Source organism: Neoarius graeffei, chromosome 20, assembly GCF_027579695.1.
Source record: "Neoarius graeffei isolate fNeoGra1 chromosome 20, fNeoGra1.pri, whole genome shotgun sequence".
Classification (NCBI taxonomy): domain Eukaryota; kingdom Metazoa; phylum Chordata; class Actinopteri; order Siluriformes; family Ariidae; genus Neoarius; species Neoarius graeffei.
In genome coordinates, this window is record NC_083588.1 from 29,199,777 (window position 1) to 29,226,564 (window position 26,788).

The 26,788-nt window shown below is 40.9% G+C and overlaps 2 protein-coding genes across 3 annotated transcripts in view; one reads left to right on the plus strand and one right to left on the minus strand.

The window, feature by feature from the left end:
- Positions 1–1,075: 1,075 nt before the first annotated feature.
- On the plus strand, positions 1,076–4,029 carry si:dkey-282h22.5 (uncharacterized protein LOC107988040 homolog). 2 transcript variants are annotated; one of them, XM_060901470.1, is made up of 4 exons: positions 1,076–1,160; positions 1,622–1,716; positions 2,725–2,851; positions 3,303–4,028. In XM_060901470.1, exons 2-4 carry the CDS (start codon positions 1,626–1,628, stop codon positions 3,562–3,564), a joined length of 480 nt encoding a protein of 159 aa, XP_060757453.1. In that variant the 5' UTR covers positions 1,076–1,160; positions 1,622–1,625; the 3' UTR covers positions 3,565–4,028. The 2 variants fall into 2 exon arrangements, with proteins under 2 accessions (XP_060757453.1, XP_060757454.1); XM_060901471.1 differs by having other exon boundaries at positions 1,101–1,160; positions 1,607–1,716; positions 3,303–4,029.
- A 14,132-nt stretch (positions 4,030–18,161) lies between these two features.
- im:6904045 (protein NATD1) overlaps positions 18,162–26,788 on the minus strand; it is a 42,962-nt gene continuing 34,335 nt past the window's right edge. Inside the window, exon 3 of the mRNA XM_060901475.1 lies at positions 18,162–18,718. Within this exon, the coding sequence (XP_060757458.1) occupies positions 18,602–18,718 (117 nt within the window). The 3' untranslated portion in view covers positions 18,162–18,601. The remainder of the gene's footprint in view (positions 18,719–26,788) is intronic.

Genomic DNA, 26,788 nt, shown 5'->3' on the forward strand with positions numbered 1-26,788 from the left:
TACCAAATCATGATCACAATCACCTGATGACATCACCTGTCTCAAATCACATCATTATCCCCTTCGGACATAATACGTATGTACAATTGTACACATGAAGTTCCATAGCATGAAGTTCCATAGCATTTTACCTTGTGTCCAAAGGGGCTATTTAATAGTTTACCTCATTACTAGCCCTAAATTTCCCTGTCCCAACTGTTTTAGAATGTATTACGGATCTGAAATGCAGGAATGGATGTTTATAAAAAAAAAAATGAAATTAAGTTGACCAGACAAAACATGAAATATCTTGGGTTCATACTGTCTGCAATGAAATAAGTCAAAGCAAATTTAGAAATCACTGCTTTCTTTTCTTTTTTTAATTTGCATTTTCCATACCGTCCCAACTTTTTCTGATTTGGGGTTGTACATTGTGCATGATGCCAAGTGAAAAATCCACCCGATATCCATTTTCCCACTGTATGATGGGAAGACATTAAAACAGTACTGGAATGTGTTGTTGTTTTTTTAACTTTCAGTTTCTGGAAATTATTATACACTTGGCTGTGATGACTTCCAGTGGTGATCTAATGCCTACTTTGGATGTAAATTAGTTTGTAGACATAAATAAATGATCAATTACAGCCTCCATTTTTCTTTTTTACTGGAAGGGGAAAACCATGTGGACGCAGGAAGACCATTTATTTAAAAAAAAAAAAAACCCTCATAAACATTAGCCTGTGCTCAGGATCAAACTCATGACCCTGGAGTTGTGAGGCAGTAATGTATAGCCAGATATGAGATGTACCAAATTATGGGATATTTTGGACATAATTATGTACTAAATTATGTTTGCTAAACAAATGCTACTAAAACATGCTACATTTAATGTCTACACAGAAAAGGAGAGAGGAAATAACTTGGTATTACTATTAATATTACAGGTAAATGTGCCATTAGCCACTATGAGTAACTATAGAGTCAGTCAGTGTATAAAAGTACTTTGATATTACATCATTCTCTCTCTCTCTCTGTGCACTTCTGGAGGCGGGAACAGGTTGAGGGATGGCTTTTGGATACTGATATAAGAGAGCAACTCCAGACATTTTGCTTCACTGTCAGCACATACAGCTGTATTAATCTAAGCCTCGGATATCATTTACCACAAGAACACTCTAAAGGTATTTGACTATGACCCAATTGTTTGCTTGTCGTATAATTATAGCATTTAATATGTCTGAATATATATTTTTTGTCAAAATGCTCATCACATGTGTAGTGAGGTTACTGAGAGGAGCACATGTAGGCTTGACACGATTAGATGATGTATCTGATCTGTAGTTTGTTGACTTAATGTATGAACTTTATGTTAGCAAACAGCTTTATGTTGTGAACTTCGTATTAATTACATACAGGTATGGAGTCCTGTGCCACTCTGCCTAATTTTGTTTTGTCCAAGAAATCTGGATTTTTTTTTTTTTTGGGGGGGGGGGGGGGGAGAGAGATGTGTGAAACATGCAATTGTTGAATGAACTGAGAGCAGATGAACTGGGGAAGCTGAGGATAATATGTTATAATGTTTGTACTGGCTGCAAATCAAAGGATTACACAGTTTATATGACATCAGTGTTGTACTGCTAAGGACAATGAGATTGAAGAAGGATCTGATCCTGCTGGTACTCATCTCTCTGTGCGTTGCTCAGAAGAAGGGCACTCAGGAAACATGGGAGCATAGAGGTAATAGTTTTGTTTACCAATTTAACAGTTTAGTAGAATAATCATGGATTCGGGGCTGAAATTACATCATTCAGTTCTAGTACGTAGTCCTTGCTCTGCATCACTGCACAAAAATGTTGAATATAAATGTTGTGTAACTGATGCTCCCAGTGTTTTTATTTCAAGGACTTTTTTAAAAAAAAAGTTTTTAAATCAGTAAAAAATAAATAACTTGCAAATATACTACATACAGCTATTTATCTTCATATGGGTTATACAGAAAACCAAAGCTAGCCTAAAAGGCCTTTCCTAAAGAACCAAAAGTGGCTCATTGGCTCCACCACTGAGCTCATATGGGCACATACCAGTGTTCAAAAGTTTGGGGTCACCCAGACAATTTTGTGTTTTCCATGAAAAGTCACACTTTTATTTACCACCATAAGTTGTAAAATGAATAGAAAATCTAGTCAAGACATTTTTCTGGCCATTTTGAGCATTTAATCGACCCCACAAACGTGATGCTCCAGAAACTCAATCTGCTCAAAGGAAGGTCAGTTTTATAGCTTCTCTAAAGAGCTAAACTGTTTTCAGCTGTGCTAACATGATTGTACAAGGGTTTTCTAATCATCCATTAGCCTTCTGAGGCAATGAGCAAACACATTGTACCATTAGAACACTGGAGTGATAGTTGCTGGAAATGGGCCTCTATACACCTATGTAGATATTGCACCAAAAACCAGACATTTAGTAGAATTTAGCTAGAATAGTCATTTACCACATTAGCAATGTATAGAGTGTATTTCTGATTTAGTTTAAAGTGATCTTCATTGAAAAGAACAGTGCTTTTCTTTCAAAAATAAGGAAATTTCAAAGTGACCCCAAACTTTTGAACGGTAGTGTGCGTATATATATATATATATATATATATATATATATATATATATATATATATATATATATATATATAATTATTATTATTTTTTTTTAGGTATAATTTGTAAATGTTTTGCATAACTGCTTACTTCATAGACAAGACAAATGGCAAAAGCTGCTCAAACCTGACCCAAGTGCTGGACAACTGGAAATATGCCATCATGTACCAGGTGAAGGATATGCTGGTCAATGACCATGCTTCAGTCTTACCTGAATATATGAGGTGAGTGAATGGCTGTACAGAACATCACTGAAAAGTAAGTTGACCAATGAAGAAGAGGAACAGAAATGTGGTTTTCTAAGAGTCACTTGGTTTATTAAGGGAAATCAGGGCTAAACTTTATTACATTGAGTCATTTTTATGGATTAATTTACCATAGCCATAACTTCTGCAAAAAAAATTACTTGGAAAGTGTGTGTGTGTGTGTGTGTGTGTGTGTGTGTGTGCTGTTTTATTACTTGCTGCAGACATGTATTAAAGTTGTTAATTTCTGGCGCAGCTACCACTGGCATTGTCAATTCCTATTTAAAAAAAACACACACACACACGAAAAACAAAAACATTGTGCCATGACTCAACTCCCATTACCTCATACATGGCAACACTTGCTGTGAAATCACTGAGCTCTTGAATCCCAAACATTTTTTCTGTACTTCTGTTATAACATTCACAGGATCAAGTCTCTGTCTGATGCAGCAGATGACCTCTACAATCAATTCAACACTCTGAAGGACAACCTGGCCAAACTCAGCAATAAATTTGACAAGGTGGAAGACTTTGTGGATGAGCTGCAGGCAGGGAAAATTCCCAAAGCCTGGCTGTGGAAGGCAGCACAGTGTCCACCTGTGAGAGTGCCGACACAGAAACCAACAAGAGCCTCAGGTAGAGGGCAGTGGGTTCGGAAGGCAAGAGCCAGGAGAGGCCCTGGTAGTTAGAGGATATTAGTGGAATTTTAGTGGGATATTAACAGGGAGGATTTATTATATACACTATTAGTAAAAGGTTCTTTAAATATTTCATTGGATAAATAAGGGTTTTTAGCTTCCTAAAAGAGTTCTACAAATAGGGAAATTATTTTTTCCTTTGAATGTGATTTCTTCATTACACAATAAGAATGAGAAAATATACCTTTACACACACACACACATCACCCAAAGATGGTAACACTGACAAATGCCATTCGCATGATTTTCACTATAAGGAACATTATCATTTTACGTGATGTTTTATTCTATTTAGATGCAAAGCTTTGCCTACAATATCTAGTTTTAAATTTAGCAGCCAAATCAGCTGGGCTGATTATACTTGCTTTGGCAAATCTATATATAAAAGTTAGATTTATGAGAAATGTATAAATAAAATTGGCTGTTTATCAGATAACATATTTTGATCACATTTTATTAAATGTGTGCTATAATAAAATTTACGTGTCTGTTTTTTACACAAGTCTCTTGGTTAATGATAATCATATGAACTATAGACAGGTCTCTCTCTCACACACACACACACGTGTATGTATATATGTGTTTGTTTTAAAATTGTCACAGTCGCTCGCTAGTGTGGAAGTTTTACATCTCCGACACATCTTTTCCAGTTTTACCTGCAACTCTGTGCTGTTAGCATGGCAGCGCAGTCACCTTCCAGCCGGCGTAGCAGTGGCGTTAGCGAAGGCCAATGCTAGCTTACCTCCAACTCTGTGCTGTTAACGCGGCAGTCCAGTTACCTTCCAGCCGGCGTAGCAGTAGCGAAGGCCAACACTAGCTTACCCACGACTCGGTGCTGTTAATGCAGCAGTGCAGTTACCTTCTAGCCAGCGCAATGTTAGCGAAGGCCAATGCTAGTGCAGTTAAACCGAATATTATTATTTTCCCTGTGTAATTTACTTAGTTACAATTTAAAACCAACATCGACAACTACACACAATGGAGCGACCTGGCAGCCAAAATTCTCTCAAAATCTTCCGCTTTTAACGAAGCAAACTCGCGGCCATGTTTGTTTTTAAATTGTCACAGTCGCTCGCTAGTGTGGAAGTTTTACATCTCCGATGTGTCTCTTTTCCAGTTTTTCGATGTCTGTTGGTATGTTTTTCTCTTGTAAATATGCATGAAGTTCTAATGTTATAATGAAGTTTTGGTAGCCTTTCAGGTGTTCAGCGTGTCTTCAGTTTGTTTATTTAGTGCCTAATCCTAGCAGTAGCACTGGATTAGCCTCATCTTCTCTCTTTCCTGGCAGACAAATAATGATTCCACGCATGCGCAGCAGAAAAGTTTTGTCACTGGATATTTGCACAAGCATACCTGCAAACTCATAAGGGTTGAAAAAGGTGACAAACTACCGGTAACCCCCCGGCCCCCTTAAACAGCGCGCGATCAAGGAAAATAAAGGGAAAAGACAACATTTAAAACAAAGACAAGATTTATTCATTTTTAGCTTTGCAATTTTCAGTTTTGCATCTGACACCTCATTACATTACCATTAAGGAAGGAAAAGTATAAAAAGTAAAAAGTAAAATTTGAATTTAAAAAAGTAATTTTTGAAGTGTGACACTGGAAACTTTCTTCAGCAGACCAGTTTATCATTTTTAGACCTTTTGGCCCGAACAAGCCGTTCAAGGGCACGTTTATGCTGCTCTGCCATGTGCCTCTTTCGCGCCATGCTATCCTTCTTCACCACCTCTGCCCTATTACCAGCAGCACTGGTAGATGGCTGGACACCAAATTCAGGCCTCCTTTCCTTCAGTGCTGCCAAATTCATGGTGTGAGAATGTGTGTGTGTGAGAGAGAATCTCTCTCTCTCACTCACACACACACACTCTCTCTCTCTCTCTCTCTCTCACTCACACACTCTCTCTCACTCACACTCTCTCTCTCTCTCACTCACACGCACAACTAACTGGTTCTCTGAATACAACTGAGATCAACACATATTACGTTATAATTTTGACAATCCCACCAATAGTTTCACATAAAAATGATTTCTCTTACCCAAAACACGCGTTTATAGATCCTTATGTTCAACAAAAATGACTTTATTCAAACTGATGACATTTTTTTCTGTTTTGTTTCAGCCCACAGAAACATCTTCCGTGTCACGCGTTCGGTTCAAACGTAACAGCCCCGCCCCTTGCGTCTTACGTCATAAAAATGCGACTCACAGACCACCAAATCACAGGTACCAAAAAAAAAAAAACACCCTAAAGCCTCTTTAAAGCGCACTCATCGTAACACAGATTTCTCCACATACTAAAAATGTTTTTCCGTCTCCAGATGTAATATAGAGTTCCGGAAAAAATCAGAAAATATGATTCCGTGAGCTGTTTTCAAGACTCAGTGTCCCGTTCTGCATTGCGTTTGGATGATCTCTGCCATCCTCCTATACACACCCGTATTCAAGAAAACCCCACCTCTATTCAGTTACAATTCGCGGATACTGTCCAGCGTTCTGTAAGACTATTGGCTCGTTGGAATGTCTTCCAATCAGAGAGACGTTTGAAGTATGAAGAAGGCGGAAATGGTCTGAACGTGGGTGTGAGGAGAAAAGTAGTAGTACTTTGAAGTAGTAGTAAATTGAAACCAAATGTTCGGCAACGTAGCCTCGCGCACCCCCCCAAAAAAAAAAACTCTTCAGATCTACACGATTCACACAAGTGACCTATTTTGGGATCAAAACGGCGAATTTTGCCGAAAGGTGACTAGTTTGCAGGTATGACAAGCTCTGACGTGTGACATCTTGACACCATGTGCAATACTGTAACAATATCGCACGCTCATTCTCCATTGGGAAGAGTGGCGTAATACATAAGCGATATGTGTAGGTACCGCCACCGTCCCGTCTAGAACTACAAATCCCATCAACTAACTTCCGCGATGACCTACGTCACGCCTGGGCGGGATTACCCATGTCACTTCCCCCCCGAAGCCATAAGTGACTCAGTCAACTTCCGTTCTCTCTCTTTGGCGCTGTGGACCCCACGTCGTACAGACATAAAGAGACACCCGCTCATCAGAACATCTAAAATCAAGACGTCTGCCTTGCAAGAAAAAGAAGACTCAGCGCGCTTTCGTATACCACTGGCCACGGTAAAAGAATACTCAAGTTGCGCTGTCTCACTTAGTTGAGTTACAACCGGTTTGTTTGTTTATTATAAGGCCAAGAAAAAATAATTGTTTGTTTCCTATTACATCTTGAAAAAAAATAGGGTAGGTAGGTAGGTCTTTTTATTTTATTTATTTTTTTATCACACAAAGTAGGTAGGGTTTTTTTTTTAAATAAATATTAGGTGTGGGACAAACAGTGGCACATAGTGGGGAAGTGTCATTCTGTGACTCAACCATCCAGAACCAGGCCTAAGAAAACCAGTGAAGCTTGTGGAATACAGGATTCGGAGCCCATGGATAAAATATGGAGTGCTCGGACGCTTAAAGGAACTATAAACATAACAACTACAAATGTTGAACCTTAACTTTATTAGGAACACTATGTTATGAACTTGTATGTTTAATATGAATACAAAGAACAATCAAAAACATCTTTAGACTTTTGGACCTGCTATTATACAAAATGATCAATCAGTGTCAGTGTTCGTAGAGTTCTTTTACAGTTGAAAACTTATAAAATGAACTTATGGTCTTACAATCTTCCGTGTGGTCGCAACCAATCACGGTAATCGAGAACACTTCGTTGGCCGCCATGATGCCTAGCGTTGTGTACAACACAAGCCGGAGTTTCCCGGAAAGAGGTCATGACGTCAGATTGAGGCCGTGAGAAATCAATGAGTGTTTCTTGTCCGATATATGCGTTTTAGAATTAGTCACTTGTCAGATCGACAATATTATGCAAATCGTAATGCAGATATTTTTTTTTTCAAAATTTATTGTTGGTCGGCGAAAATAAATTTTTTTTTTAAACATCTAACAAAAAAGTCTAGGGTCGGGGCATTTTTTAAACGGTCGGTCGGGTAACCGGAAACAAACAATTATTTTTTCTTGGCCTAAGTAACGTTACAACCGCCGCCCAAGCAGTTAATTAAAAGTTAAAAAAGTGACTGGATTCCTTCTGACTTAATCGCTGTGCACATTATTGAGCAGAGACTCTTCCTCATGAACGACGAAGCGTCGGACCAAGAATTCTCTGTTTTTTACAGAAGCCTCCACGAGCTCTGTGAAACTCCGCGGAACTTCGGGACATCTCTGTGCATCCCGCACAGAGATATCAATCACTGGAAGTAAGGCTGGCATTTGGGCAAATTAGTCTTAGGAATTAGCTTTATGAAGTAGTGTGAATTTAAACTCAGAAACTGTTTAATTGTGCATACTGATCTTGTGTTCTACATTGCTCGCTCTCCGTTGTTTCAAAAAAGATGAGTGTTGCATGCTTTCCTCTATCCTCACTAACATCCTTTAATTTCATTATTACACACATTTTGACCTCATCAAGATTTCAGTGAATGTGGTAGTGTTATAGGGAGTGGGTTAGCTACCACGGCTAATTCCTTTGTTTCAAGAAGACCACAAGGTGATTCACCTCCCCCAACACCTCAGATAAATTCCAATCCCTCTCTCTCTCTCTCACACACACACACACACCCCTTAGATAAGATTCCAATCCTTCAAACACACACACACATACACACACACACAGTTTATGCCTTGTATATAATATACTCAACTGCTATTATCCATTTTACTAAATAATAATAAATTCAATTATTCTGTTAAACGGTGTGTCTGTTTGTTGCTACTATATAAGTCACACAATCTCAAAGAACTCTAAAATTGCCTTCACCCAAGTGTATATGAGTGCTATTGGCTGTAGTTTCTATGTAATACGGTAAGTAATACATTATTGCTGCATCAGTAGTGATCATAATTTGGAATATACCATAATTTAGCTGTTTGGTAATTATTAAACACCAAAATTAATGGTATTATTAATGAGACTGATTTAATGAAACTGATCACTTAAGACCAATAGCACCCACATTATTTACTGGTGCCCCGTGTGAGGAGATTGGTTTGTTGACTTCTTGAATATTATTGCAACAACAGATAAATTATCAGTTTGATTAAGCAACTGCCAAGGTATATCCCCAGGTGTGTTAAACGGTTAACAGTAGCGTGATAACCATATCAGAAAATACTAATAACCTATTAATAACTTAGGATAAGATATAGCATTACCAAACAAAACAAACTTTATTAATTGATTAATTACGTAGTTACTATTAATTAATAATTAATAAATTAACTCATTGATTAATTACCTAATATCCAACCTAAGACAATGTGAGCTTTTTGTAAAGGCTTTACCCCGTTTAAAACAAAAACAACAAAGAAAAAAAACTCTCATATATACTAACCCTGATTAACCTGTATACCTTGTATGCCCCCACATTTTGTATGCTGCTGAATCTGTCCTTTTTTCAGTAGCTTTGTATAAACAATAACCGCTAAATGTAATGCAATGTTATGTAAGGTGATCGCCTAGGCATTCTCATTGTGAAAAGTAAGTCGCATGTACATGGACTGGCATTTAATGTTGTATTCTATTTGTTTTTTGTCTGTTCATATTCTTGTTGGGGGAGTAAAGTCAGTTTAAAAATGCCGTTAAATGCATAGGCCTATAGGCCAAGTTTAATGACCTTGAGGTTATCAGAGGTCATATGTCGTTTTACAAATGAAAAATGAATTCAGCACCCAAACATTTAACAAACAAGGCCATTTGCTAACTTCATTAATCATTTTAGTACATTTCATTCCTTAGAAAGCTGAGAAACTGGGTTCAGCTGAGACGTTTACAGGCCCAAAGTTCAATGACCTCTAGAGGTCAGATAGAGCTCGGCATATTGCAGATTTGAATTCGGCACACCCAAATTGACAAAATAAGACTGTTTGCCGACTTTGTCTCAAAAATGCCTTTGGGTGTCACAATTCTGGATTTTGGTACCAGTCTATTAGTGTACCACAGGGAGCCACCATTCACGTAGGTAATATCACCCTACACCATCTTAGTACTGACACGTACAATTCTGAGATTGAAATGATAGACGCATTTCAAGGTTATGATCTTGAGATCGGGCGGCATGGTGGTGTAGTGGTTAGCGTTGTCGCCTCACAGCAAGAAGGTCCGGGTTCGAGCCCCGTGGGCGGCGAGGGCCTCTCTGTGCGGAGTTTGCATGTTCTCCCCGTGTCTGTGTGGGTTTCCTCCAGGTGCTCCGGTTTCCCCCACAGTCCAAAGACATGCAGGTTAGGTTAACTGGTGACTCTAATGGCCCTTTTCCACTACCCTTTTTCAGCTCACTTCAGCCCAACACGGCTCGCGTTTCAACTACCTCAGAGTGGCGTGACTGGGCTTGCTTCAGCCTTACTCAGCACCCAAAACTCGCACGGTTTTGGAGTGGGGCTGAAGTGAGCCAAACCGAGCCGAGTGGGGCTAGGGGCGTGAGGAGACACTCCCCTGTGCACTGATTGGTGAGGAGGAGTGTCCTCACATGCCCCGCGAGCACGCTGGGATCTGTAAACCCGGAAGAAGAAGAATTACGAGAATTTCTGAAGCCTTATGCGCCTCACCTCATCTATACGCTCTTGCCAGTATCTGTTGGCGTTGTCGGTGACAACAAGCCACAGCACCAAGACCAGCAACACTAATGACTCCATGTCCTCCATGTTTATCTATAAAGTGCAGATTAGTTAGCTCTCTGATGGAGAAGATTTCAGTGCTAGAAGCGCGTGTCCAGGCTTTAGAGCAGGTTAGTGAGCGTGAGAACAGTGTAGTTTCTGTTAGGGAAAGTCTGGACGCCCTAGGTGGAGTTAGCAATCCCCCAACTCCGGCATTAGAGCCCTTACAGCGGGGCGAATGGGTGACGGCTCGGCGGCATAAGCGTAGAGCCAAAGCTACCGCTGAGGCTCGCCCACGGGAGCACCACTCCTCTCCGCGTCACGTGTCGAACAGGTTTGCTCTCCTTAGTGATGCACCCACTGAGAAACCTGAAAGAGCTCTGGTTATAGGGGACTCTATCATACGGCACGTGAAACTAGCTCAGCCTTTAGGGGCACCAGCAGCTTTAGTCAGGTGTATACCGGGAGCCAGGGCTTTATAGATAATTGGGCTAATTTTGAGGGCACTGCTGGCCTGTTAGGGCGGGACGGTATCCATCCCACTCGGGAAGGTGCTGCTCTCATTTCCTGCAGCATAGGTCATAGTCTCAGAACAGGCCTAGTTAATTTCTGACAATCCAGAGCCAAGGCCAGGGAGCAGACGAACAGGCTAAACCGACTGTCTGCTAGCTGCACAGAGTCGTCACTCAGGGCCCACTACATCGAGACTGTGTGTGTTCCCCGAGCTCAACAAAAAGGTAGAAATTTTCAGAGAGTTTGTTCCAGTAACCTTATCAATATAAAATTAGATCATACTGACTGTACAGCTGCTGCCAGCACCTTTGATCTAAAGGTGGGGCTATTAAATATTAGATCTCTTACATCTAAAGCGCTAATGGTTAATGAACTCATTACTGATCAGGAGTTTAATGTACTGTGTTTAACAGAAACATGGATTAAGCCAAATGAATATATAGCATTAAATGAAGCGAGTCCTCCTGGATACAGTTATATACACCAGCCTCATCTAACTGGCAGAGGAGGAGGCGTCGCGGTTATTTATAACGATTATCTAGGTGTAACACACAAACCTGGTTATAAATTTAATACATTTGAAGTTCTTCATACTCACATAATGTATGTAGCCTCGAAAAATAAGTCTACCCAGTTAATTCCATTGCTTATTATTTACAGGCCCCCGGGGCCATATTCTGAGTTTCTTTCTGAATTTGCAGATTTTATCTCAGATTTGGTTATTTCCTTAGACAAAGCTTTAGTTGTCGGAGATTTTAATATTCACTTCGATAACCCAGAAGACCCTTTAAAAACAGCGTTTGTGTCCATCTTAGATTCAGTCGGGATTAAGCAGAATGTCATAGGACCGACCCATAATGGTGGTCACACCCTTGATCTAATACTAACATTCAGATTAAACGTAGACAATATAGTCATACTTCCACAGTCTGAAGTTATCTCAGATCATTGTCTCATCTCATTCAAAATATGTCTGAGTAATAATATATGCACCTCACCACGCTACTGTATTAAACGTACTTTCACGTCAACTACTGCACAGAGCTTTATAAATGATCTCCCAGAGCTGTCAACTTTGATTGGGTCACTGTCAGCCCCTGCAGAACTTGACCAGGCAACTGAATGCTTAGAGTCAACATTCCGCCATACTTTAGATAATGTAGCTCCTCTAAAAAGGAAAATGGTCAGAGACAAAAAATTAGCACCCTGGTATAATGATGACACTCGCACATTAAAACAGACCACTCGAAAATTGGAACGTAAATGGCGTCAAACAAAATTGGTAGTGTTCAAATTAGCTTGGAAGGAGAGCTTCCTGAAGTATAGAAAAGCTCTTAGTGCTGCGAGATCAACATATTTCTCCTCCCTAATAGAAGATAACAAAAATAATCCTAGATTCCTATTTAATACTGTAGCAAAATTAACCAGGAATGAGTCCACTGTCAGCACATGCACACCTGCGGTGTGTAGTGGCAACGACTTCATGAATTTTTTTAATGACAAAATTGAGAATATCCGACAAAAAATTCAAACTACTAATTTAAGGTTAGACAATGAAAGTGACCTTGTAGTTAACAATATAACTGTATCAGATCATCAGTTAGAATGTTTTACTCCCCTAAAAGAAACTGAATTACTTTCATTAATCTCTACATCAAAAGCCTCAACTTGCGTACTAGATCCCTTACCGACACATCTATTCAAACAGATAATGCCTGGAGTAATTGAACCGCTTCTAAAAATAATAAATTCTTCTCTTATGATTGGCTATGTACCCAAATCCTTTAAACTAGCAGTTATCAAACCCCTGATTAAAAAACCTGACCTTGATCCCTGTCAGCTGTCCAATTATCGGCCAATATCAAACCTCCCCTTTATCTCCAAGATCCTTGAAAAAGCTGTGGCACAGCAGTTATGCTCATATTTACATAGGAATAACATCCATGAAATGTATCAGTCAGGATTTAGACCTCATCATAGCACAGAGACAGCACTGGTTAAAGTAGTAAACGACCTACTGTTGGCGTCTGATCAGGGCTGTGTCTCGCTACTTGTGTTGCTTGACCTTAGTGCAGCATTTGATACCATTGATCATTCCATTCTTCTGGATAGACTAGAAAATGTTGTGGGAGTTAAGGGAATGGCCCTCTCCTGGCTCAGGTCTTATCTAACTGATCGTTATCAGTATGTTGATATAAATGGTGATATTTCTAGACGTACCGAGGTAAAGTTTGGTGTTCCACAAGGTTCTGTCTTGGGTCCACTGCTTTTTTCTCTATATATGTTACCTCTGGGCAATATTATTCGTAAACATTGTATTAGTTTCCACTGTTATGCTGATGACACACAGTTGTATGTCTCTGCAAAACCTGATGAGAGACACCAGCTTAATAAAATTGAGGAATGTGTTAAGGACATTAGACACTGGATGCTTATAAATTTCCTTCTGCTTAACTCTGACAAGACTGAAGTACTTGTGCTAGGACCACATACAGCTAGAAGTAAGTTTTCTGATTACACAGTAACTCTGGATGGCCTTTCTGTTTCTTCACGTGCAGCAGTAAAAGACCTCGGAGTGATTATTGACCCCAGTCTTTCATTCGAAACTCACATTGATAACATCACCCGGATAGCTTTCTTTCATCTCAGAAATATTGCAAAGATAAGAAATTTAATGTCATTGCATGATGCAGAAAAACTAGTCCATGCTTTCGTTACCTCCAGGTTGGATTATTGCAATAAGTGCATAAACAAGCTCCAGTTAGTTCAAAATGCAGCAGCAAGAGTTCTTACTAGAACTAGAAAATATGACCACATCACGCCTGTCTTATCCACACTGCATTGGCTCCCAATCAAATTTCGTATTGATTATAAAATACTACTATTGACCTTTAAAGCACTAAATGGTCTCGCACCACAGTACCTGAATGAACTTCTGCTCCTCTATGACCCGCCACGCCTACTTAGATCAAAAGGTGCAGGCTATCTGCTGGTACCTCGTATAGTGAAGGCTACATCAGGGGGCAGAGCCTTTTCTTACAAAGCCCCACTGTTATGGAACAGCCTTCCAAGTAATGTTCGGGAATCAGACACAGTCTCAGCATTTAAGTCTAGGCTGAAAACATATCTGTTTAGTCAAGCCTTTTGTTAATGGTGTTTATGAGGTAAAGGAGTAGATCTGGAGGGTCCTCAGACATAGAGTGTTTTGGTAAACTTGGATGTATGGATGCTGTCAGTCCCCACTCGCTTGCTCACTCGAGTTTGTTGACGGTGTAGTGGCTGGCTGCTTTATGTCCCGGGGCTCCCTCATGCCTGTGTTACCTTCTGGCTCTCTCCTTTTAGTTATGCTGTCATAGTTAGTTGCCGGAGTCCCTGCTTGTACTCGGTGCAATATGTATACTGTTCCTACTTATTCAGGTGACATTGGGCATACCTAACCACCTGTGTTTTCTTTCTCTCCCCCCCACCCCAAATCTGTCCCTCTGAGTTACATGGAGTCAACAGGAAATTTTTTGGGGGAGACGATGGGGACCTCGACTGGCTATCGTAGCCTGCAGGGAATTGGCCGTCAGACATTCTGTCGCATGTCCCAGACCCGATGAAATGTAACTGAATTGTCTTGGCCAGGCCTAAGGGTCCCATCTGCATCTCATCATTGCTGAGGAGTGTGCTCCCATCACCCAATCAAGCATCCAGCCAGAGCAGGTCATGATATATTTTTTACCATATTAACATGCCATTGTGTGTTATGCCTGATGTAAAGACTCTCGTCTCTGCGAGCCTACCACACAGATTTAATACTTGTCATTTTTAGGGCATACCTAACAACGTGTTTTCTTTCTCTCCCCCCCCCCCATCTGTCCCTCTGAGTTACATGTTGATCCTGGGATTGAGATGCTGGCCTCTTCTGCCCCTCGGACCTGCTTGATCCATCCTGGTGCCCTGTGTCTGGTCGGAGTTTTATCGCCCCACTCCTGTGAAGGACGGCCCCATGAGGACAGTTGAGGGTTATACCTGTTAAAACTGTTAATATTATAGTCAGGCTGTCTGTTGTTGCCCAAATGAGGATGGGTTCCCTTTTGAGTCTGGTTCCTCTCGAGGTTTCTTCCTCATGTCGTCTGAGGGAGTTTTTCCTTGCCACCGTCGCCACAAGCTTGCTCATTGGGGATAGATTAGGGATAAAATTAGCTCATGTTTTAAGTCGTTCAAATTCTGTAAAGCTGCTTTGCGACAATGTTTATTGTTAAAAGCGCTGTACAAATAAACTTGATTTGATTTGATATTGTTTACTATCCGGGTCGTGAGACTACCGCTTAAAAGGTCACTGATGTCACTGTTTGCGCCGCCTAACGACATCACGTGACGTCCACCCACTTTCGCTAACTCTGCCCAATGTGTCCACCCACTTCCAGCCAGCACGGTTCAGCGCGGTTATAGTCGTAATGAAACTCCAACAGCCCCACTCAGCTCGACTCAGCCCAACTCAGCCACGTTGGTAGTGGAAAAGCGGCATAAATTGACTGTAGGTGTGAATGTGAATGGTTGTCTGTGTCTATGTGTCGGCCCTGTGATGACCTGGCGACTTGTCCAGGGTGTACCCCGCCTTTCACCCGTAGTCAGCTGGGATAGGCTCCAGCTTGCCTGCGACCCTGTAGAAGGATAAAGTGGCTAGAGATAATGAGATGAGATCTTGAGATCAATAACACCCTCCAACAGCAACTACTGGCTGAAGGGACCAAAACGGTGAAATTTAGTTTAGGCCAGGCTGGAATTTCGACTATGGTCTCCCGCTACCAGGTCAGAGAGTCATCTGATCTAGGATCTACTACAAGTCTGATTGCTTTGGGACTTCTCCTCAGTGGCTGGGTCTTAACTGCTGGCATCGCATACATGCTACACAAATACATAAGAACATTACACGCCAAGCTGGATAAGATGGTCTGCGTCCCTGACAGCTTTAGCCACAGTAGCGCAAGCTTTCTGGCCAGACCACCTGCTGGTATTACCTTTCCAGAAGATTAGGCTTACTAACCCAAGCACTAATACTTCTTTTCTTTCCCTCATTCCTTCTCTTTTCTTGTTTTTTTTATGCATAAGAAATGAAGTAACTAGGTAATGTTTAATGTTTTTATATAGATGTGATTTTGACCTAGTTAGATAGTGATGATATGCCCAAATGCTTACAGCGTGATATTGGCCCAAATGCCTATGCCTCCAACTGTCTTACTAGGACTCATGAGTTTATACAGGTTTCACAGGACACCATGGACTGTACAGAGGATGCTACCTCAAGGACTATGGATGGACATGTGGACTGTACTGTACTGTGCTCTCAGTGCTACGACTCCGTCATACCCCTGAGACCAAAAGGGGGAGTGTAGGTACCGCCACCGTCCCGTCTAGAACTACAAATCCCATCAACTAACTTCCGCGATGACCTACGTCACGCCTGGGCAGGATTACGTACGTCACTTCCCCCCCGAAGCCATAAGTGACTCAGTCAACTTCCGTTCTCTCGTTGGCGCTGTGGACCCCGCGTCGTACAGACATAAAGAGACACCCGCTCATCAGAACATCTAAAATCAAGACGTCTGCCTTGCAAGAAAAAGAAGACTCAGCATGCTTTCGTATACCACTGGCCACAGTAAAAGAATACTTAAGTTGCGCTGTCTCACTTAGTTGAGTTACAACCGATTTGTTTGTTTATTATAAGTAACGTTACGACCGCCGCCCAAGCAGTTAATTAAAAGTTAGAAGCGACCGGATTCCTTCCGACTTAATCGCTGTGCACATTATTGAGCAGAGACTCTTCCTCATGAACGACGAAGCGTCGGACCAAGAATTCTCTGTTTTTTACAGAAGCCTCCACAAGCTCTGTGAAACTCCGCGGAACTTCGGGACATCTCTACACATCCCGCATAGAGATATCGATCACTGGAAGTAAGGCTGGCATTTGGGCAAATTAGTCTTAGGAATTAGCTTTATGAAGTAGTGTGAATTTAAACTCAGAAACTGTTTAATTGTGCATACTGATCTTGTGTTCTACATTGCTCTCTCTCCGTTGTTTCAAAAAAGATAAGTGTTGCATGCTTTCCTCTATCCTCACTAACATCCTTTAATTTCATTATTACACACATTTTGACCTCAAGATTTCAGTGAATGTGGTAATGTTATAGGGAGTGGGTTAGCTACCACAGCTAATTCCTGTTTCAAGAAGACCATGAGGTGATTCACCTCCCCCAACACCTCAGATGAATTCCAATCCCTCTCTCACACACACCTACACACCTTAGATAAGATTCCAATCCCTCAAACACACACACACCTCACTGTTCATGCCTTGTATATAATGTACTCAACTGCTATTATCCATTTAGTATCATTGTTATAATAAATTCAGTTATACTGTTAAACGGTGTGTCTGTTTGTTGCTACTATATACTTGAAGTCACACAATCTCAAAGAACTCCAAAATTGCCTTCACCCAAGTGTATAGGAGTAGCCTGGGAAATCCCATGCTGCTTTGCACAATCGTTCCGATCTGAAAAGACAGCATGGAAACTATGGTCTAAAGGCTCGCCTGAGTTAGGGAGCCAATCAGAGAGTGGGGAGGGGTGGAAAGACGGTGACGCGTACTACTCGACAAACGGAAGCTTGTTTATTTGGGACTGTTTACGGATCACATTTAACATGGCGGCAAGCGATATGAACCAAACTTTCAATCAAGCTTTAGACACTGTTCTGAATAGTTTAGAGCGAAAGTTTGTTTTAAAAAAAGAACAGCGTTTCAGTCTTTCATCGCCTCTTCGTTGCTCTAACTACGTCACTGGGTACAACTGCCATGATTGGCCATGGGCTACGTATACGCCAAATGATAGACATTTGCAACGTCCAATAAACGGCCGCTGACAATCGTAAACCACACCTCCCCTACGAGAAATTCAATAGGCGGATTCCAGACTATTCACTTGTGATATGGTCTGGTGTTAACCAGACTAGTATAGGAGTGCTATTGGCTGTAGTTTCTATGTAATACGGTAAGTAATACATTATTGCTGCATCAGTAGTGATCATAATAATTTGGAATATACCATAATTTAGCTGTTTGGTAATTTATTATTAAACACCAAAATTAATGGTATTATTAATGAGACTGATCACTTAAGGCCAATAGCACCCACATATGATAGTATGCAATATTATCAATAAACCCACTAGAAGGGAATAGAATACGTTATTCCATGGAAAAAGTGGCCTGTATGTATAATTTCTGATATTTCACTGTCACTCCCAATGTTTTCTCTCTCTCCTCTCTCTCTCACACACACACGTCACTTATACACAGCTGCCAGAAAATAATAGTACAACTATTAAAATCTGTACATAGCTTTATAATGACACAATTATTTCAGATTTTGTTCTTTATTAACAGATGAATAAGAAAGGCACAAAGATAATGGACAAGATAAAAGTTAAATCACTCCTTCCATTTCCCCTGTGGCACTGAGCTTCTTGAGCTAGTCATATATACACATCAGTATTTCTGTGGCCATTCTGGCCGATTTTGCCATTTCTGTAATGATTCTGTTAAATGTTTTCTGGTCTTGTGTGTGGGCAATTCTGCAGGAGTCAGTCTGCTGTAGTTGAGCGTAATATGACAGTTATGGGCAAAGTGTTCATTAAGGAAAGGCAATGAGGCCTCAACCATGCTTCATCTATTCAGTCCATCTGGTCAATTTTGAGACAACTACATTCCAACTGATGTTGCATTTATGCATTCATTTGCAAACTAAGAATCTGTAAGGTGTAAATACTCCTTTAGATCATTTGGCTGCCTCAAATATTAGTCTTCAATGTGCACCTGGTATCCACGGTGTGGATTTTCATTAACGTATTTTTTGATATACCAACATGAGATGCTTGCCTTTAGATTTTCTTCAGCCACGAAGTCCAGTGCTGCCTATAGCAAAAAAAAAAAAAAAGGTAAAATTAGAACACTTTGGTAGATCTACCAGATACATGTTCATCCTAATTTCCCTGTGGTGTCATCTTGAAGTGTGCTTCCCAGGTGGTGTCATCTGGGGTGTGTGTATATTCATGACCTGTCCTTCCCATGCAGGTAATTAGTGGCAACTCTGTACACCTGGGCCTGGGTACTGAGCTTGGTAAAAGGCATCTTCAGATTCATTCTCTCACTGGCTGGCTCTCAGACTTGACTGCTTCTCTTTCTCCCTCTTCTCTGCAGGCACTCTGTTAGTTGTCTGGTTATGTTACTTTGGTTTATTCCTTATGGTTTGTTCTGCACCATACAACACTAGCACCCACATCTTTCACTCATCCACACCCTACACCACTGACTTCTCAGATTATCCATTTCATGTTTAAAATATAAGTTGGCTTCCTGATTTTGCTTAAATTTGGATTAATAAAATACTTTTGTTAAATGTTTATGGTGGTGTGTCTCCCTTTGGTGTAGCCAGTAATACTTTTGGTAACTGTGACTAAGATGGATTTCTGTGTGATTGGTCACACAGTATTGATATGTTTATCAAGTTGTCCTTTCTGGTTAATTAGGAAAGCTTGACTGATAATTCTGTAGCTTTCTTCAATGCTTGTATCTACGGTAGCAGCAACTGAATTTTTCCCGTTCCAACCGCACGCCATGCGACTGCCATGCGACTGCCATGCAGTTCCCAGCTGAACGCCAGGGGGCTGCCATGAATGGCTCAGACCCCCCTTCCTCCCCTATTTTAATTCTAAACACGCCCATTCATTCGATTCCACGGTGTCGCCATTAGATGGCGCTTCTCTCCTAAAAAAAAAATCTTGAAATGTTGTGTGAAGCTGTACTGCACTTCCTGATTTCAATGAGAAAGTAGCTGTAGAATAGATACATAAATGTGAGGTAAATTTTACCCAATTTAAGTATTTCATAGCTTTTTATTTCAGTTATTTTATACTCAATATATGGAATTAAATCTACCCCAAACAAGTCAATGCAAATTGTTACCTCAGATTTATTGGGTAAATTCTATACGGTAGGTTACTTTTTTCAGTGCAGGAGCAGACAAAACTGCGGGTCTTGGTAGTCTGGTGGTTACTGCACATGTCCTGTACCGGTAACTCTTGAAACATGGTTCGATTCTTGCCTTGGGTTTACTCGCTCAAAAATAAATATTTTAAAAAAATGACTCTTGCAATGAAGCACTGTGCACTTTTTAGTGTTACATGTAGGTCCTTGTATCATCCGATCATTCAAGTATTCCATTCAATCTGAAAAAAAAAAAAAACACTCAATATTTCATTTTCCTGTTTTTCTGTATGACCAAAAAATGAAGGATTGGTGTTTGTTTTCCTTTTTCCAACTCAAAACAGAACAAATAATAAGCAGGGAAACCAAAATGAAATAATAACTCTAATTTACGATTATTGATTTTCTCTATTCCCCACGCTACATTAGCCTTCCCATGATCCTCAGCGACAGTCCATCATCTCTGCGTCTCTGAAACAGAAAAATTGCATGTGCATGTATATATCAAGTAATTTATTCATACATCCTATTCATTTAATATATTAAGCTGTTAATGTTAAGCTGATGATCTCTTAATTATTATTCTCAATATAATAGTAATCTGAGTTGAGGGGGGATAAGGGGATGCCATCCCCCCGGAATAAAAAATGGTCAAAATCATCCCCCCTCTAAAATGGGCATCTCCCCTCCCTTCCCTTGAGCAATTTTATTAATAAATGTGGACATTACTTCTATTTAACATTGGAATTAGAAATGCCATTCCGCGTAGCTTTGCTGAAACTGAGCATACAGTAAGCTACCGCGAGAGAGGGCACGCGCAAGCGAAGCGTTTGAGGAGGTGACATTCAGTTGGAGTTCCGTTATTTTTTATTTCATTCGGCGTCAGTGACAGCAGCGGATTGCAAAGCGGAGTGGACAGCAAGACCTAAGCAAGTTCGGCTTTAAGATCGCAAGAAAAAAACATTTCAGGAGGTAAGTCAAGAGTTACGAATATCAGTCACACTTTCTGTGAGCCCACTATCATGCTGTAAAGTTACCGATATCAGGCTTTCGTCTAAACGGGGGAACAGGGGCGCTGCGCCCTCTTACTCTCGGCGTGCGCCCCCTTACCGACTCCGTGAAAACATCCCAGCAACACTACATGACAATGTGTCTGATCATCAAATACGTTATAATTGCTCCAAAAATATTCCAATCATAGTAGATACACCGCCAGATGGTGCAAAAACAATCTGAATTGGCGTTTTCCAGACTGAGGCGCCATGTTGTTTAGTTGTTTACTTGTCGCGGCTGCTCTCGCGAGATTTGACATGGGTTACATACAAGGTCAGCTGACTTGTAGCGCGAGATTTCTCGAGACTGAATGACCATTCACCGACCGGCGCGGGAGCTTTTGACAGAAGTAGTTCGCGAGTTGTTTTTGTTGACACTTGGGCATTTAAAGATGTCATCCCGCGGCACAAAGCGGAAGAAAGCCAAAGACTGTCCGGGGCAGAAGAAGATTAGGCCAAATAAAAAAGTGTGTTTCCGGTAACCCAACCGATCGAGAATTTCCGCGTCAAAATTGCCGACCGTAAAGTTATTACAAATTTCCCTCGATATTTTAGTGTAAGCGGCGTTAGTTTGTCATAATTTTTTGTTTCAACGCATTCAAGTTGTGAAAGAAACGATAAAAAGTAAAATGTTTCGCCACTTCTATCAGCCCTCCTCCATAAACTGAGCCGAGCTGCCATTTTGAATCCTCATTCAAGGCTGTAATGCAAATTGCTTTCTTTTCAGTATACAAGTGCACTTCCATGGCAGGGAAAAACACTACATTTTGCCGCCTATGTAGTCCCCTATTTATACAAATAGGAGTCATTCAGGATTCAGCCATGTTTTTGCTCGACCCAAGTTCTACAGTAGACTAGGCTAGGCCGTCTGCTTTTAATGGAAGTAGCCTAGGACGTTATTTTCACGTTATTTCTTGATAAGGTGTTTTCACGTTATTACATGAAAATATCATGAAATATCGCTTCCGTAGATCATAACTCGAACTCTCGCGATATTTTTTTTATTCATTTAAAGATTTAAAAAACACTTATTTTATTATGATGTGTGGTATAAAGGATTCTGTGCCAAAATACTATTTTGTAAGATGTTTACTTGTGTTGGCGGCACGGTGGTGTAGTGGTTAGCGCTGTCGCCTCACAGCAAGAAGGTCCTGGGTTCGAGCCCCGGGGCCGGCGAGGGCCTTTCTGTGCGGAGTTTGCATGTTCTCCCCGTGTCCGCGTGGGTTTCCTCCGGGTACTCCGGTTTCCCCCACAGTCCAAAGACATGCAGGTTAGGTTAACTGGTGACTCTAAATTGACCGTAGGTGTGAATGTGAGTGTGAATGGTTGTCTGTGTCTATGTGTCAGCCCTGTGATGACCTGGCGACTTGTCCAGGGTGTACCCCGCCTTTCGCCCATAGTCAGCTGGGATAGGCTCCAGCTTGCCTGCGACCCTGTAGAAGGATAAAGCGGCTAGAGATAATGTGATGTGATGTGTGTGTGTGTGATGTGTTTACTTGTGTTAATTTTTTCGAATAAAAAAAAATTAAGAAAAGAAAAGGAAAAAAAAAAAAAAACCTTTCCTACCTACCGACCTTATTTTAGTATTTCATGTTACCGGAAACACACTTTTTTTTTTTTGGCCTTACTTCTTTCTTTTTCAATGTTGACAGACAATTTGTTACAATTTCCCTCTCAGATAGCCTCAGAATGTCCCATTGGAGCATTTTTCAAAGGCTTTGCACGGCGGGGGGGGGGGGGGGGGGGGGACAACCGGCACCATCTGCCCTCCCCCCGCTTCGCTCCCTCGCCATGGTGAGCGCCCTCATACTAAATTTTTCTAGAAAAAACCCTGCGATATGGAGCCTAATTTGTGGGCGGCGGATAACAACACAGCTATCATAATGAATGTTAGTTTGGAGTCTATCCAGCTATCGATAGCTTACTCAGGTTCATGTTAGCTTTGATTTCTTGTATAAGGCCATTAATTTAATCAGCCTGGACGTTCGTTTGTTATTCTTCAGGCAACAAAAAGTGTTATTCAAGACAGGAAGGCTAAAATAAATGACACTAGCAGTTTTGAAGGCTTCATTGCCTCATTAGAGAGCCGGTCACAATATGTAAGGCAGAGCAGGATTGGTGTAGGACTTGACAAAGTGTCTGCTAAAATGCAGCTTTCTTTTTCTTCGTCATAGGCTCTTCTTCTGTCTCCTCAATGGGCCTTTTCCCCTTTCCAAAGAAACTTTCCAAAGATGCCTGCTTTTAACTCATTTTGCTAGCTTGTATCCAGTATGTATCAAAGTATCCAAGGCAGCTCCTTGGTAACCGTCAATGTTAAGGTGTCACGTGACCTAGATAACAGCGGGAATCAACGTTACAGAAAGAATCCGGTCATTTTTCAAAGCTCAAATCCTTGTTCAGATAATAAATAAATCAGAAATAACATTATAATTATATTTAATTAAATTATCTTATCCACTGCTCTTTATTCCAGATGACAGTCAGCAGCAACTGCAACACAGTGCGGCAGGAGCTGGAGGACCCGGAGTGTGAGACAATACAGGAGCAGGAGCAAGCAGGAGAACCAACAGCTGAAGAGCTGAAGATTTACAATTTACTGTTGCTTGTTTTAGCTTATTGGTTACCTACCTACCTCTGTATTTAATTCAATGTTCCCAATGTTCAGCTTTGAATAAAAATTCTATTGACTTGATATGAAAAGATTCAGTTGTTCATTTACATTGCCTGCTGAGGTTTTAATAAATTATTTACCAAATGATTTAAAAGGAGCCTACCATGACTATGAAGTTGCACTTCAAATTTGTCATCTGCATTTCACCCTAATATGGAGAATGTGGTAGGTATGTCAGCCAGGAGACTGACTAAATATGACACGACATCCACACTGTGCATGTTTTACAGTAAAATACCAGTGTATTATGTTTTTTTTACAACAATAAAAAGGGTACACAGTGTGTACTACACACTTTATCAACACAAAATACTGTATGTCTGGTAAATGAACAAGGTCCACAGACCTACGTTGTATGCAAACCCTCCTAAAAGCAAACCAGTTTTCCACCGACGGACCGACACGCGACTAAAAATTTCACCATCCCCCCGGTTTGATTTTACAACTCGACCACTGATAGTAATAATAAATAAATGATAACAATAACATGGCATTCATTTTGTCGCTTTCAACATATTGTGTCAGACCAACTTTGCTTTTTATTAGAGGACATGAATCAGTGTATCATTCGTTCTTTCTATATTCAAATGGCAATCAAAAATCAAAAAATGAAAAAGTGACTGGTTATTTTGTTATTTGTTTTTATTTTAAAACACAAAAAAAAGAAAAAATGACTGGTTTTTCATTTTTTTTATATGAGCCTAAAATTGAAATGAAAAACAATTCTTTTTTTTCATTTTTTGATTGCCAATTAAAACTGGAAAGAACGAATGATAGAACGAATGATACACGGATTGTGTATCATTCGTTCTTTCTTTTTTTCAGTAATACGCAATGACTCGGCCAGGCCCTTTCTTTAGTGTAATAAAGAGACAGTAGAGAGGTTCATGCCATTTGTCTATTTTTATTAAAATGTACCAGTACAGTGTAATCACAAAACAGTATTGTATTTGAACCGACAAGAGACAGTTACCGTATCATTTCCCACTATGCCCTCCTTTGTTCCTAATAACCAGATTTATCACGTTTAATTATTAACAATTATAATAATAATAAATCAATATAAAACCCCGACATCTACAGAAGATTTTCAACAAATAGGGGGCAGGGAAGCTCGCACACAGCAGTGAGTGATCTGTGATGAGATGATTTTGAGAAGCAAAAAAAAAAAAAAAAAAAAAACGCTCAACACCAGCAAATGTGGATTAAAGCAGAAAATTTCGTTAGGTAAAATCATTTTAGAAATCATTACATTCTTGTTTTTTCAATAAAAATATTTTTTAACTTTATAATGCTTAGTTACGTGCCGGGGCTCTGTCAGTCATTGATAGCCCAACTAATCACAGCGCTGTGGTTCTTTTCCTGATCCTTGGCATTGTGTTTTTTCTTTCTTTGTTGATAATGCGTTACCGTATGTGATAAGCATGGTTCATTAAAAGGCCCACTTCTGCTGCATGCCCCCTCCTCTCTGCAAAAATTGTGTATTCCTCTCAAGGTGCTAACTGTCTCCATTGTATTGTGAACAGCCACTCCACCCCCCACTGAGGTTGCTATTCATGAATGGTAATTTGGTTTTAGGTTACACCCTAATTTCAGTGACAATTTACTCTGCCAAGCTTACAATGTCAGAGGACAGAGGACTGGAATTATGCCGCTTTTCCACTACAAACGCGGCTGAGCCGTGCCGTGCTGAGTTGGGCTGAGTCGAGCTGAGCGGGGCTGTTGGAGTTGCATTTCGACTACAACCGCGCTGAACCGTGCTGGCTGGAAGTGGGTGGACACATTGGGTGGAGTTAGCGAAAGTGGGTGGACGTCAGGTGATGTCGTTAAGCAGCGCAAACAGTGACATCAGTGAGCTTTTAAGCGGTAGTCTCACGACCCGAATAGTAAACAATAAACATGGAGTCGTTAGTGTTGCTGGTCTTGGTTCTGTGGCTTGTTGTCACCGACAACGCGAACAGATACTGGCAAGAGCGTATAGATGAGGCGAGGCGCATAAGGCTTCAGAAATTCTCGTAATTCTTCTTCTTCCGGGTTTGCGGTGTTTACAGATCCCAGCGTGCTCGCGGGGCGTGTGTGGGCATGTGAGGACACTCCTCCTCACCAATCAGTGCACAGGGGAGTGTCTGCTCACGCCCCCAGCCTCACTCGGCTCGCTTTGGCTCGCTTCAGCCCCACTCCAAAACGGTGCGAGTTTTAGGGGCTAAGCAGGGCTGAAGCGAGCTGAGTCGTGCTGTTTTTTGGTAGTCGAAACGCGAGCCGTGTCGGGCTGAAGCAAGCTGAAGTGAGCTGAAAAAGGGTAGTGGAAAAGGGCCATTAGTGGCCCAAAAAACACAATTTCAGCTTGGAAAAACTACAGACGGTATAACTTCAGGAAGAAAATAAACATTTATTTCACACTAAGAAAAGCAGACTCACTACACATGGAGGCTATACAAAGCACAGAAATGTAGCATAGAGTTGTCCCATCTAGTAGTTTCCACATTCCCATGGTGAGTCTTTCCTACAGTACATTTGCCACAGGTGTATTTGTGGCAGCGTACACAAAGTTCAGTGCTTCAATTATTATTGCAGGGTGCACTGTCCTTCCCAAGCCCCATCCTCAATGCTCCACAAATGCCTGGTCAGCACCCCCATGTTATATTTGGGTTATTATTCCATTATTATTTGAGGCTAGGTTTTGGGCTAGGGGCTAAGGCTAGGGGTTGGGTTAGGGGTGAGCTCAGATTGGGGTTAGAGCCAGGATTTGGGGTTAGGGTTAGAACTGATCCTTCTTGGTTGCCTTGGTTGTGACGAAGTCTGGTTAGGGTTAGAAACAAAGAGGCTATTTCTCAGGTAACACAATAATTAGGCTTCTTTACACAACAATGGGAGGCAGGTAATGGTACGTTAGACTTATTCACAAATTTGGGGGGGATTTCATTGCAGACTAAAGTCTGCACTTTGGGCCTTCTAGTGTTAAAAATATGCTGTTAACTCAAAACACTTCTTATTCATTGCAAAACGTTTATTTCAGCGCTGTATACAGGTATTGAGCACACAATGTGACCGCTTTTATGTGGTAGCCTAATAATAATAGAACAACCCGAAAATTGCAGGGTAACCCCAGACCTGCGCAAGTGATGCGCTACTGGCAAAAGAGCCAGCGACGCATGAAAAAAACCCACACCTTGGACCAAATACATATTATTTTCGGCACGCTGCTCCACCAGTCTGTAATGGTATTTTTCATATGATTACATTACGGTGTAAATGTGGTCTTGAGAAAAAAAAACA